General features: G+C 37.8%; 1 protein-coding gene across 13 annotated transcripts in view; it reads left to right on the top strand.

Annotated features, from left to right (window-relative positions):
• The window catches only part of TNRC6B (trinucleotide repeat containing adaptor 6B), a 129826-nt gene that overhangs the window by 30312 nt on the left and 87144 nt on the right, over positions 1-12370 (top strand). For 9 of the 13 annotated variants that reach the window (XR_004497523.1, XM_033514442.1, XM_033514431.1 and 6 more), the window contains one exon: positions 5083-5150. The exons of the other annotated variants lie outside the window; for them this stretch is intronic. Coding sequence is in view for 8 of the 9 variants with exons in the window: in XM_033514442.1 (XP_033370333.1) it covers positions 5083-5150 (68 nt within the window). In the remaining variant the exon portion in view is untranslated. The remainder of the gene's footprint in view (positions 1-5082; positions 5151-12370) is intronic. 13 annotated transcript variants of the gene reach the window in all.

Raw genomic sequence — 12370 nt, 5'->3', positions numbered from 1 at the left:
CTTAGTGAGGACTCTGGGCTCCAGTTTTCTTTTAAAAAAGACTCAAAGAGTGCTGAGCAGGATAGGGTGATGACAGAATGAAGGGAAACTGAGAGACTTGTGGGGAAGAAATGTGCCCAGGAATTGTATAAGAACTGTGGGTGGAGGAGAAAAAGAAGAGTATTTTCAGCTAACAGTGGCTCTTACGTGCTGTTCCTCTCTTCGGTTCATCCTCAGATAGTCACTTAATCAAAAACTTAAAATACCATATTCTTGTTCTTTCTGCAGTACGACATCATTACTGTCATTGAGTAAAGAAGACCTAAGCATTTTAATTTTGAAGTATTTTTTTAATCTTAAAATTATTTAATAGGTAGCTGGGCCTAAGGACAAACTTCATTAATATCTAAGAAATGCTTTTGGAATTTTATTGGATTTTTTCTTGCTTATTAATTGTTTTCAGAAGCCTCTTTGTCAGATATATCTATTTGAATTAAGATGAACTACCCAATAAAGTGACTTTTAAACTTTGCAGAAAGATGGAAATGGATATTACTTTATGAGCTTATTCTAGAAGTTTCATACCATTAAATAAGCAGTGTATCGGTTTCTAACAAAAATTCTAAAACCCTCAGAATTCCAAGTGAAAAATAGAGATCTAGAGATCACTGATCATCAAATTGTTTAATATATGCAGGCAAACAAAAGAAAGTTAGAGTCAAGGTTCTGCAAAAAGAGGAAGTCAGAAATTGTTGCACTGGATCAGGCCTGTTGAATGATCTTTATATATAAACTTCTCCTTTCACTTTGTAAAAGTAATGTCATTGCCAGAAACAGAAAAGCTTATACTGCTATTGTTTCTTGTTCTCTAATACAGAGATAAATCATTGTACCTATAGGTACATAAACCATAAAAACTGCAAAGACTTGTGAAATTCAGTGTTGCAATTTGTTTGTTCAAGAACTAATTTTTTGTCTGCTTAGTATTACATTTTCTCTGTGTATCATCTTGCAGGTGTTCTTTTGAGAGTGAGTTGGGTTTTATTTATATTGTAATAGCAAAAGGTTTCTTACACTACTGTCACGCTGCTTTTTTTTGTGTATGCCTCCGTGCTGTGTTGTCTTGCATTGAGGGAGATTTGCAGGACAAATGTTGTGTTTTATTCATGTGAAATCTCCCCTCTGTCTACAATGTTCTTTGACATCTCATGTTTTTGAGTGTTGTGGGAGGGGTTTGAGTCTTCATTGTCTCTCCTCATAGACACTGTTCTAAAAGAGGGTGTGCTATAGATCTGCTGCAGACTCTTCAGTATTTCTTTCTTCAGCATAACTTATTTTTTTTTCGTGGTTGTTTTATTTTGGGTTTGGTTTGTTTTGTTGTTTTTGAGGTTTTGGGGTTTTTTTAAATTGTGCAGCTTTCTAAGATATTTTACTCAGACTTTTCCAGATCAAAGTGCGGGTATGTTATCTCTCAATATTAAACTGAATCTGTTCTAGTGTTCATAGGATTGCTGGGAAATTCAGGTTCAAAGGGACCTTCCAAGGTCTTGATTCTGACCTCCTGCTCAAAGCAAGGTCACTTCTGAGGTCAGACCTGGTTGTGAGGGATTTTACCTAGTCAGTCCATGAAAGACTTGAAGCGAGGAGGCTGCAAAACTACTCTAGGCTGACTGTTCCGGTCGTTGACTGTCCTCATGGTGAAAACAGGTTACCTTGTATCCATTCTAGACCTTTCTAGTTCTAACGTAGTCTCACTGCTCCTTGTCCTGTCACAGGGTACCCTGTGTGTGAGCCTGACTGCTTGCTCACCTCCTTGTAGGTACAGACACTTGCTGTTAAGGTCTCCCCAAAGTCATCTCTTCTCCAGGCTGAATCAGCCCAGCCCCTTCTGCCTTTACTCACAGGACAAGTGCTCCAGCTTCTTGAGCATCCTGGTGGCTACCGTGCCCACATTCTGGGTGTATTTCTTGTATTGTGGGGGCCCAAAATGAGGTGCATGAGACAATGTCTGGAATAATAAGCACTGAGTAGAGGTGGCAATCAGTTCCCCCATCTACTGGCAAGGCTCTTTTTAATAAAGCCTGGGATTCTGGTGACCTTTCCTGACAAGGCACACTGCTGGCTCACGATCAGCTCGCTTTATGCCAAGACCTTTTCCGTGGAACTGCTTCCCAGCCAGTCATCAGCCTGTGTTGTTGCCAGGGCCTTTCAGGTGCAAGAGTTTTGTGTTTGTCCTGTCTGAATTCATCCAAATCCTGTAGGGACCATTCCACCAGGTTGACTAGTGGAATGGCAGCAGATTTGTTGATTGATCCTCTTCATTCCAGTTAAAGTTTATCTTAAAATTCTGACTAGAATACACCTTACTGACCCTGCAAGTCATTGGTAAAGATATTTAATGGACTTGTCCTGGGGAAGACTCCTGCAGCACTTCACTTGATACCATCCTTTAGGCAGCATACAGCACTTTGTCCTCTGAGCCTGACCAGCCAAATGTTTCCTCCAAGTCCAATTGTTTATCCATTCTAAAAAGATTTTTTTTCTAGTTCACTAACAGTCAATTCCTTCTTAAGACTTTTTTTGTGTGTTGGTGCATTTTATTACTGGCTTTATTTATCAGTGAAACCCTACCAATTAAGCTTTATTTTGTATATTGAATGGTTTCCGTGTTCCTGAGTACTTCCTCACTCAGTGATTAATTTTTTTGCTGAACTTCTTGTGTCTCTGCTATTGTACCACATCTTTTACAGTTTTTTATAATGCAGATTTTAGTAATTTCAGATACTTCTGTCTACTGTCTGAAGTACAGCAAACTGATTTACCATATCTTAAAGCAGATGGGGTTCTCCAGTTGTTTTAAAAGAGATTGTCAGTCCAGGCACAATCTTGTTCTTAGCTCAGGTCTTTTGTTATTTGTCATTATTTGCCCACTTCTCTTTGAAATGAAACCTTGATAGATAAGCTGGAACTGGGATGTCACTAGTGTTCTTCATATAAAGTTCATAATAAAGCAACAGTTTTATCAGCAGTACTTCAGTGATTGCCTTGTTCTGGTGGTGATCTACAAGATGTTCCAGTTCTCAGATTTCTTGATTATTATCTATCATTATAAAATAATTTCCCATTTCTACATTTTTGTTTGGTTTAAAATCCTTGCTTTTTAACACTACTTTTTTTTTTTCTTTCTTTTTATTTTAATGATAATACCTCCTTTTCTACAGCTTCATTACATTTAATTTCTGTCTTACATGGGGATCTTGTTAGTTTAGCACTATACATGCTGTATGTAGGGTTTCTTTACTCTGAAAGGCTGCATTTTGTCTTCCTAGTACTGGCCACAAACTGTTCCCTTGCTTACTATTCCTGTGAACTGTACTTGTCTCATACCAGCAACAGGCTAAAATACCTCCTGTGTAAGAGTAATTCTTAAACATTTATTCTCATTTACAGAACCATGCTGTTTTGCAATGTGGCCACAAATCTGTAGCTATTTTATCCATTGACACACTTGTTTCAGCATTTTCAACAACTGAGTTAAGTTATAATAGATGTCTAATAGACATAATAGATGTCTTTCTCTTTAGTTAGACAGGTGTGAGTCCAGCTGTTAGAGCTCTTGTGAATCAAGTATGGACTGAAGTACAAATAAATTTGTGTGTCTGATAGGGTGGAAATACATGGATAAAAGTGCAAGTTATTTAATAACTGTAAATAGAAATTTTATTGTTTCCAAACATTGCTTTTACATAAAAATACTATTTTGACTGGGAGACATGGAGGTACATGTTTACAAATGTGAATTTACACATATTTGATTGACTGACTTAGGATGTCATTAGCACCTTAGAGTTCACCACTTTGTCAGTTCATTCCTGGTTTGCTTAGGGCTGTGCCTGGGCAGTCAAATAAAGTCATTTCTTGTATCCTTGTTAGATGTCAATATGCAGATTTCAGGGGTTTGAAAGTATTTTTGACCTGATAAAAGTATTAATGTACAAATGAGTAAAATTTACTGTTTTGGGGGGAGAGCAGGGGCACAAGAGGAGGTGGCTGATGGAATTTTTGTTTGGTTTGGGGGGGTTTTGCCCCTTCAAAGACTAAGCTGTGTTATCTGACTGAATAGTGGTTCTCTCCTCTTTCCAGTTTAATGTAGTGGCATGGATTTGTGTGTGATTATGATCCAGTACTTTGTTGTGTGGCTTATTATTGCAGTGTGACCTGTTTGCTGGCTTCACATGAAGTAGAGCATTCCTAACTGTATCTGGATGTTTATATAAAATACTAATTGCATGTGTTGAATTTTTATATAAAGAGAAGAATGTTTTGCTACCTATGCAAGAGCTTCTGGCTGAATTAAGTGATTAAATGAAGAGCGCATAATTAACTAATGATCAAATTAAATGTAATTCGTCTTTCTCTCCAAAGAAATTACTGAAAATCTGTGCTAAAACTGATATTTTAAAAGCAAACAATTAAACATAAAACTTCCTTACTGCCCTTGGAATCTTCTAACAAGAGAGCCAAAGGAAATGCCTACCTTATGTTGTCATTGGAACAGCATCTATTTGAGGTTTCCTTAGGCCTCTTTTTTACCCTGCTAACTAAGCTGTGTGTGCAGTGAAAGTCTTTTTTCAAAGAAAAGTTATTTTTCACAAGAAGTACTCTGCTTTTGTAGCAATTTCTTTTCTGTGCTTAATAAGTTTCTTCTGAAATTTAATTTTTTTTCCAGAAATGTTGATAAACCTTTTTTTACTTTCTGCTTTATACATAGGGAAGAAGTGCTAGAAGTAATACTTAGAATGACAAGGGAAGCCCTTAGCAGAGCAGAACTTAAAACCTATGTACCTTGACTGATAGCATTCTGCTGTAGCCATTAAACCATTCTTTTTCCCTTGCTAGATTTTTCTGAAATTTGTGCTATGAAATGATACCATAGCAATGGGGTTGGAGATGTACATATGTTGCTAAGAAACTACATGATCTGTTCTGGACCAGCCACTGTGATGAAGTGGCTGTTTTGAGTTGTTGCGTATGAAAAGGGCCACTTTAGGTGATGTGCATTTTGCTCCACCGATTTCTGACCTGCAATGCTTGCCTTTGCAGATGGAACATGAGGATTTTGTAATGGAGGGGCATGGCAAGACTCCACCTCCTGGTGAAGAAAACAAACAGTGAGTTACTGTGTTTATTTAAAAAGGGCCTTACCATAGTAAATGGTGTGAAGCACTCTCGTTTAAACGTGCTGGGAGCATTGCTTGGTTGCTTGGTGCTCACCCTTTTGGTTCCTTAAATATCTATCTATCTATATATATATATAATATAGTAGATGGTGGCTGAAAAAGAAAGAGGCAGGATGTTGATTTGCCTTAAATGTAAAACCATAGAAATATGCATTGAATTTCAAAATATTAATCAGAAATTGTTGTAAAAGGGATAATGATTCTGGAAGCTTGGCACTGATGTAGTGAGTTTGTACATGAAGTTTTTATACAGCTGCTCTTCACTGAAATAATGTGAAATATGAAAGAGCCAGGGCCTTCCTTTTGGTGTGTATATGGCAGATTGATCCTCTTTGAGCCTTATTTCTTTAGAATGCCTTTCAATAAAGGATCAAAAATGACAAAACGCTCTCTTGAGGATGAGCAATATAAGATGCTGGTACGCAGAGCTTGAACAGAGAAGAAAATGACTGATTTCCATTAGGAGAAGGCTTTTTCATATGATTTCAAACTGAAATCCAGTACTGGTTGGAATTTTTCCCTGGGTTTTTGTTCAGATGGGAAGAACAGAGCCTTGTCCTAAGTACTTCAGTGATGGTTGTATTCCGTATTCTTTCCATTAGAAAATGCAATGGTAATTCAGCTTTGATACTGTAGTTAATTTTTTTCTTTTCCTGTCATTTGGAGCAAGCAAGAAGGTGGTCTTTGGAAAATCTAGATCACTAGATTTTCTAGATCACTAGGCTCTTTTTTCCTGAGCCTAATTGGATGTCTCCTCATAAGAATTTCTTGATTGCACCATACTTGTTGCAGAAAGGCTGGGATGTGATTTGGGGTGAAGATCTACTTTTGCTTCTTAGATATGCTGGCAACTGTAAGTGCACTGCATCTGTGACAGTGAGAAACCATTTCTGAGGTAGGCAAGTTGAGGTCAGCAAAGTTCTAGTGCTGAACATGCACATTCTTTCCGTCATGGACATGAGCCAAACTTCTCAAAGTAATTGTTGTTATTTCTGTCTATTCAGACTGAGCAACTTACTGTGGTACCAAGAGATACAAAAGTTGTTGAAGTAGAAACTTTCAGAAAGATCCAGAAGAAAAATCAGTGGAGAAATAAAAAGGAGGAGTTGGATTTCTGCTCTCCTGAATTGTTTCTTTATATATCTAGTAGTTTACTGAAATACATTATAGTGAGTAATATGAGTGATGTTGTATTGGATTTGTCATAGCCTTGTGTTTGTTAGGTGTCCTATTTGAAGTGTAAGTGGAAACGAATTACTTTATAGTTGATTTGATTTTTAATTGGTGTTTTTCAAGTGGCTTAAAACACTATCTGTCTTCTCAAAAACTGTTGTTATTAAAGAATATGAGATTAGTGATAGGCGGTATTATTTTTTAACTAATAAATTTGTGTTCAGGTGATATCTGGAACCTTGTCATACAGATTCTGCTGTAGGAATATCATTCTTAACAATATTTTGATTGAAGTCTAAAGGTGCAATATTAGTAATGCAACGAAGAGTTGAAGGTATTTGTTTTATGCGACTTGTAGCATAATGCCAACAAAATTCAATTGTGGGTATTGCTCTTAAATTTAAATCAATCACTTGAATCTTTTTCTACCCACAGTATCAAATTTTCAGCTCACTAACAAAATTACCTGCCTTGAGAGAGTTTACCTCTTGTCATAAGAGAAGGAAGAAAAAATCTGAAATTACTTCTTTGTATTATTTACTTGCAGTGGGGATTAGCTGGACATCAACATACTGGGTTTTTGAAAGAGCACAGAGAGGAAGTCTGGAGCATCTGACGGAGGAGAAACAAAGAAAGCTGTGACTGTTTAGCCTTGAGATAAGAAAATTTGGGGCAGGATATTATTATCCATGTGTATAGATACCTGATGAGACTAAGACTGAGCCACATTTTTCACAGTGGTGCCTGCGGGAGAGGGAAGAAGCCATTGGCATAAACTGAAATACAGGAAATTCCACTTAAACACAAGGGAAAAAAAGTTTTGTTTTTTTACTGTTAAACATGGTCAAGCCCTTGGAAGAGGTTACCCAGAAAAGTTGTGCCTTCACAGCCCTTTAAGTGACTCAAAACTCAGCTGTGCACAACCCCAATCCTGCTTCAACCTGCTCTAGTTAACCGTGTTTTGAGCAAAGGGATTGATGATCTCAGAGATCCCATCCATCTGCAGTGATTCTGTGATTTGGTGTACCCATGTCTACTGTTGTCCTCCAATTGGTTTGAAATAAAATTGGAGCTTGTTACTGAAAGGTAGATTCTAAGACTGAATGTAGAGTCAGATGTTCTCTACAGAAATAGCTGCACCACTGAATACACTTCCTTCCCTTTCTAGCTGTCATTAGACTTAAAAGAATTTACTGCCTCTACAGCTAAGCAGCTGGAATGTTTTTTCTTTGACTGCTTCTAATTTACTTTTCAGGAAAGTTGGCCATTGTAATTTAATTGCCTTTCATTAGGCAGCCTGATCTGGGTAGCTCTGCACTGAGATTGTTGAGGAAGTGTTCAGAAGATACAGTTTCAGCAAGGGAAACTTGCACCAGAGTTCTAGAGCAGTCTGCTAGTGTTGACCTCCTAGGAAAGCCCTGTAAATTTCTTAGTATTTATCTACATTTCAGTGGGCTCAAAGCTTTACTGGAAGGAACAGAAATGAAAAGATGCTTCTGAGAGACTCTGAATGGATGCAATAGTTCTTACCTAGCCCTGGTTTCATATGAAATTTCTTTTGCTAAGGTATGCTTCAAAACAATACAAGGAGCCAGCATCCATGGATGATTTCTGGAACTTTATAAAACAGATTATTTTCCCATTTAGACTTGGGGATAAAAACTTGGCATTATTGCCTTCTAGTATTAAACAAACACACAAAAAATACAAACAAACCCAGCAGCAACAAACAACTCTGCTGCAATGTCATGAACCCTTTTTCTGCTGTACGGAACAGTTCTTTTGGACAGATTTACCATACTAAAGTTACAGCATTTTAAGATTTTTAATTGAAATGTAGGTCATACTTGTGAAGTGCTGTCTTCTGATACCTGTCACCTTTAGGGGAAGGAACTGCCTGGTTAAACTGTATACAAGGTTTTCAGAAATCTTCAACTAATCATTTACAATATGGATATAATTTATTTTAATTTAAGCTAATTATGAGGAAGTTACCCATTCAAAATCCTTAGTAAAAGTGAGAAATGGATTGGACACAGTCATCTTGGTCCTGTGAAAGATTTGCAGTTTATGTGCAATGCATGTGTCACAAAGGTGTCATGGTTGTGCAGCAGTGAAGTGATTCATACTAAAAACTGCACTTCAGAAGAAGTGAGCCTGCTCGGGCTGGGGCTGATCATGGCCTTCTCAGACCATGCTCCTGCTCTGGCTGAGGGCCAATGACTCCTTGACAAATTGTTACTGCTCAGTTTCTATGTACTCTGTAACCTTCACCCTTCTTATCTCTCTGGCGTGGGATATAACTGTGTGTTACACTTGGTCACATTATTTTGTTATGTGGCTAATATGTTTGGTAAGAAACCAGTTTCCTTCCTTCCCTCCCAGTGGAGAAGATGTCATTATGCTTAATTACAGGTGAACATTTTGTTAGAGGTATTCTCTCACATTTTCATCCATTACAAACAGGCTGACATGAACTGCCATGCTTAGGAAATAAATATTGTCTTCTCCCCACAAAATACTTGCATTTTACATGGCAGCAGCCTATTGTGCTCTTTTCAGTAATAGGGTTTTTACTTTGTTACTGCTGGAGCAAAGATTAAGAGGCAAATGTGATCCAGAAACATCTTTCCAAAACAGTCAGACTTCTCTTGATGGGCAGGGAGCAGGGATAGGGGCAGGAAAGAGAATTCTGCTGAAGTCCTTAAATTGAGGTTCTGCTCCTAGCTCTAGCAGCATTAAGTAGCAACTTTGCCTGTGCTAATAAATTACCACCTGCTGTCACAACCAGAAATGTATGCACCCTAACCTATGAGTGAAAGAGACTAGGTAATGGAAAGCTACTCCTTTTTATAAAATAAATGTAAATGTTCTACTCTTCCTAACTGACACGTGGAGAGGTCTGTTTGACAGTAGCTATTTAGACAAAAAGTGAGCCAAGTTCATACTCGCATTTAGTAGGAAGGTAAGCCAAGCTGCTACTGCTGTTTGAAGCGCTTCAGCTGGCTATTCCCCCCACCTGCTGTTTTGTAGTAATGGGAGAGAAAAGTCTTCAGCTCTCTTGATAATTTGTACATCTGGAAGTGATTCATATTGTAAGAAAGGTATCAAAACAAGATCATTTCTGTAATTTAGAAAGCATCATTGACACTTTCAAGCCTACTGAGTAGGCTTTTCCCTTGCTTTATAGTTTAATGTACAGATTGAGGCAAGAGTTTTTAATGAAACCCTCCAAAATTGTAGTAATGCCAGAATGACATTGGAACCACTGAGAATCACAAAATTGTTTAACATTTGGTAATAGTATCTTATTTTTCTTTGACATTTCAGCTGGAACGTTCAATGTCTTCCTGGATTTGTGTGACACTACAGTTAAAAGAAAAAAAGCAGTATCTAAATTGGCCTAACCTGGAAACAGGAATTACAGACTCTGAAAGTCATCTTGTCCAATACCATGCTCCAAAGGGAGTGGGGGGTCAGGGGTCAGATTTGAAGGTTAGATTAAACTTCTACATTGTATCAGACTTCTTGGGTTTATTCTAGAGCTTTTCTGGACAGTCTGTTGCAATATTGATCACCCTCACAGTGGAGAAAATTTCCTAATATTCAGTAAGGATTTGTGATCGTTGCATTTCATCTTTGAATGTGTGTGTCTGAACTTGGCCCAGTCTTTATTAAAACTTACCACTGTGTGCACTTATACAGCAGAGTAATTCCCTCCTCTCCCTGGCTTAGCTTTGCTGTGTGAAAACTATGTGAAATCAAGAAGCCAAGTTTACAGGCCAGTCTGTTTTCAGCAGCCTGCTGATGTCAGGGGCACATGTAAACGTCACTGCTATAATGGCACAAAAGAACCAATCTTACTTTTCGTGGTGTTGCTGAAAACTATAAGGAGATTGCAGTGGTATAACCTGAAGTTGTCTGGTGTGGTTGGTGGGAATGATAGACATTGTTATGAACTACTGCAGTGTTCTTTTGAGTGGTTGAAAATCCAGAACAGTCCCTAGCATAGCTTCTGTTCCTGTAGGCTAAAACATTGTTCTTACCAAATTTAAAGTAAACTGTTAGCTAAAAGCTTGTATAAAAGGGGTTGGTTTGTTGTTTTAAGGACATTCAGTATTATTGAAGATATTGAGACTTGCCTTGAGTGCCATTGCACATTTTTAATTTACTGGTAGTACTGACCTCAGCAGGGGTTGGTTTTTGTCAGAAGATCCACGCTGCAATTTTCAAAGTAGCATCCAAATCCTAATTCAGATTATCAACTCAGATTTGAGGTACCTAAATTTGCATATCAACCCAAATTCTGTGAAACTAATGGCAAGTTATTCTTGAATTACATTCAAGAATTATATAAAGTCATAGGTGTTTTTATATTGCTGATTGTTCTCTGTATGTTGAAGAAGAAATGCCCCCAAACATTTGTGTCCTCTGCTCAACATCCTAACAAGTCACCACAGGGAGATGTGGGATGTTGGTGTACCAGACATCTGTCACAGGGTGTTGCAGGTTTGTCAGTGTGTCAGTCTGCTTCAGACCCAGTGATAACTCAGGCTTGCTCTGATACAGGTATGTGAGTAGGAGAGTTCTAACTTTTTAATTTTATATCCTTAGAGATTTGATAGGGTATTTAAGGGTGTGAGACCATTAGACTAAAACCAAATGAAAACTAGTCCAGCTAAGGATTAAGGAATATTTTCATCACCTTCATACTGTACAAATGTTTTTAGTCCATACAGTAGAATGAGTGGCAGGACAACTTTGCATTTGAAGGCAAGTCTACCTGTGTGTTTAAGGGGGCCCTGAGGCATAGAGAAACTAATTGCCCTTTGTTGTACAATTGAGTGGGTAGAAATGAATGAGACAGGAGCAAAATCTGCATCTGTAGAGGCGGCTGTGTTTCAGCTGTCACTTGTAAGTCAATAAAGGTACAAAAGCTGACTTGAACCCTTACAATGTAGTACTTCTGAACTCTATGCAGAATTTATACACAAGCACTTTAAAATGGCAAAAGTTTCATTGTCTTCTATATTTTACCAGTTCAGTGTTAAAATTAAATGTTTTGAAGTTTTTGTACTTAAAATTATAAGTATTACCCACAGGGAGACTCTTACCTGAGTATTCCAAGCAAAAATATTTTTAAGTTAGGCATTTGCTTCTGAAAGTTAGACTTGAAAAGGTTTTCAACTGTAATTTCATTAATTTTAAGACCCTGCATTTTATGTCCTCGGTGATTTTATCTTTTTTTCCCCTTTCAAACCATGAACAAACTGAGGCTTTTCATACACCTTGGCTAACCTACAGCCTACTGTACTGCTGTTTTGCAAGTATTTCTTAATATGTGGAAAGAAACGGAAGCCAGATGACTGACCGTTAAGGGGGATAAAAAAGGAAGTCACACAGAAAAGTCAACTTTGGAAGTGAAGTTCCCACTTATTATCACAATGTGTTTAGTCTACACTGCTGCTGAATATTGAGAGAGGAAAATATTTTGGATAGTGTGCATTCTAAGTGTGAATGCTTTGGCACTTATTTTCTGAGGATTTTATGGTGCTGTCTTCCAGATGTCTTGTGGTGAGAACAAGCTAGTTTGTTTGGGCTCTCCCCACCCCCCAACATTTGCATTTGTCCTGCATAGGAAGTGCACAGAGCCTGCTTCTGAATTTGCAGTCTCATCTGATCAAGTGACTACTTCACACTTGTCTTTGCAAAACCAGAGAAAATGTATTTTCCATTCCAGATTGCTTGATTTATAAACATGATACTGCAAAATACCCATAGAGTCACATATGCTTGATACTTTGATTGTTACCTCTGCTTATTCCAGTTAGTGGTAATTCCGATTGCTAGTGGAATAGAGGATATCCTGATTTGCTGCTGTCTTGCAGAGCTTACTGTACTTTGAAGGAGAGAGTATTTGCATACTGATCATATTACTAAAATCCCAAAGCCTCTGTGTTCCAGACACCACCACCCAC

The sequence above is a fragment of the Parus major genome, chromosome 1A (assembly GCF_001522545.3).
Source record: "Parus major isolate Abel chromosome 1A, Parus_major1.1, whole genome shotgun sequence".
Taxonomy (NCBI): Eukaryota; Metazoa; Chordata; class Aves; order Passeriformes; family Paridae; genus Parus; species Parus major.
This window is presented reverse-complemented; position numbering and strand designations above follow the sequence as displayed.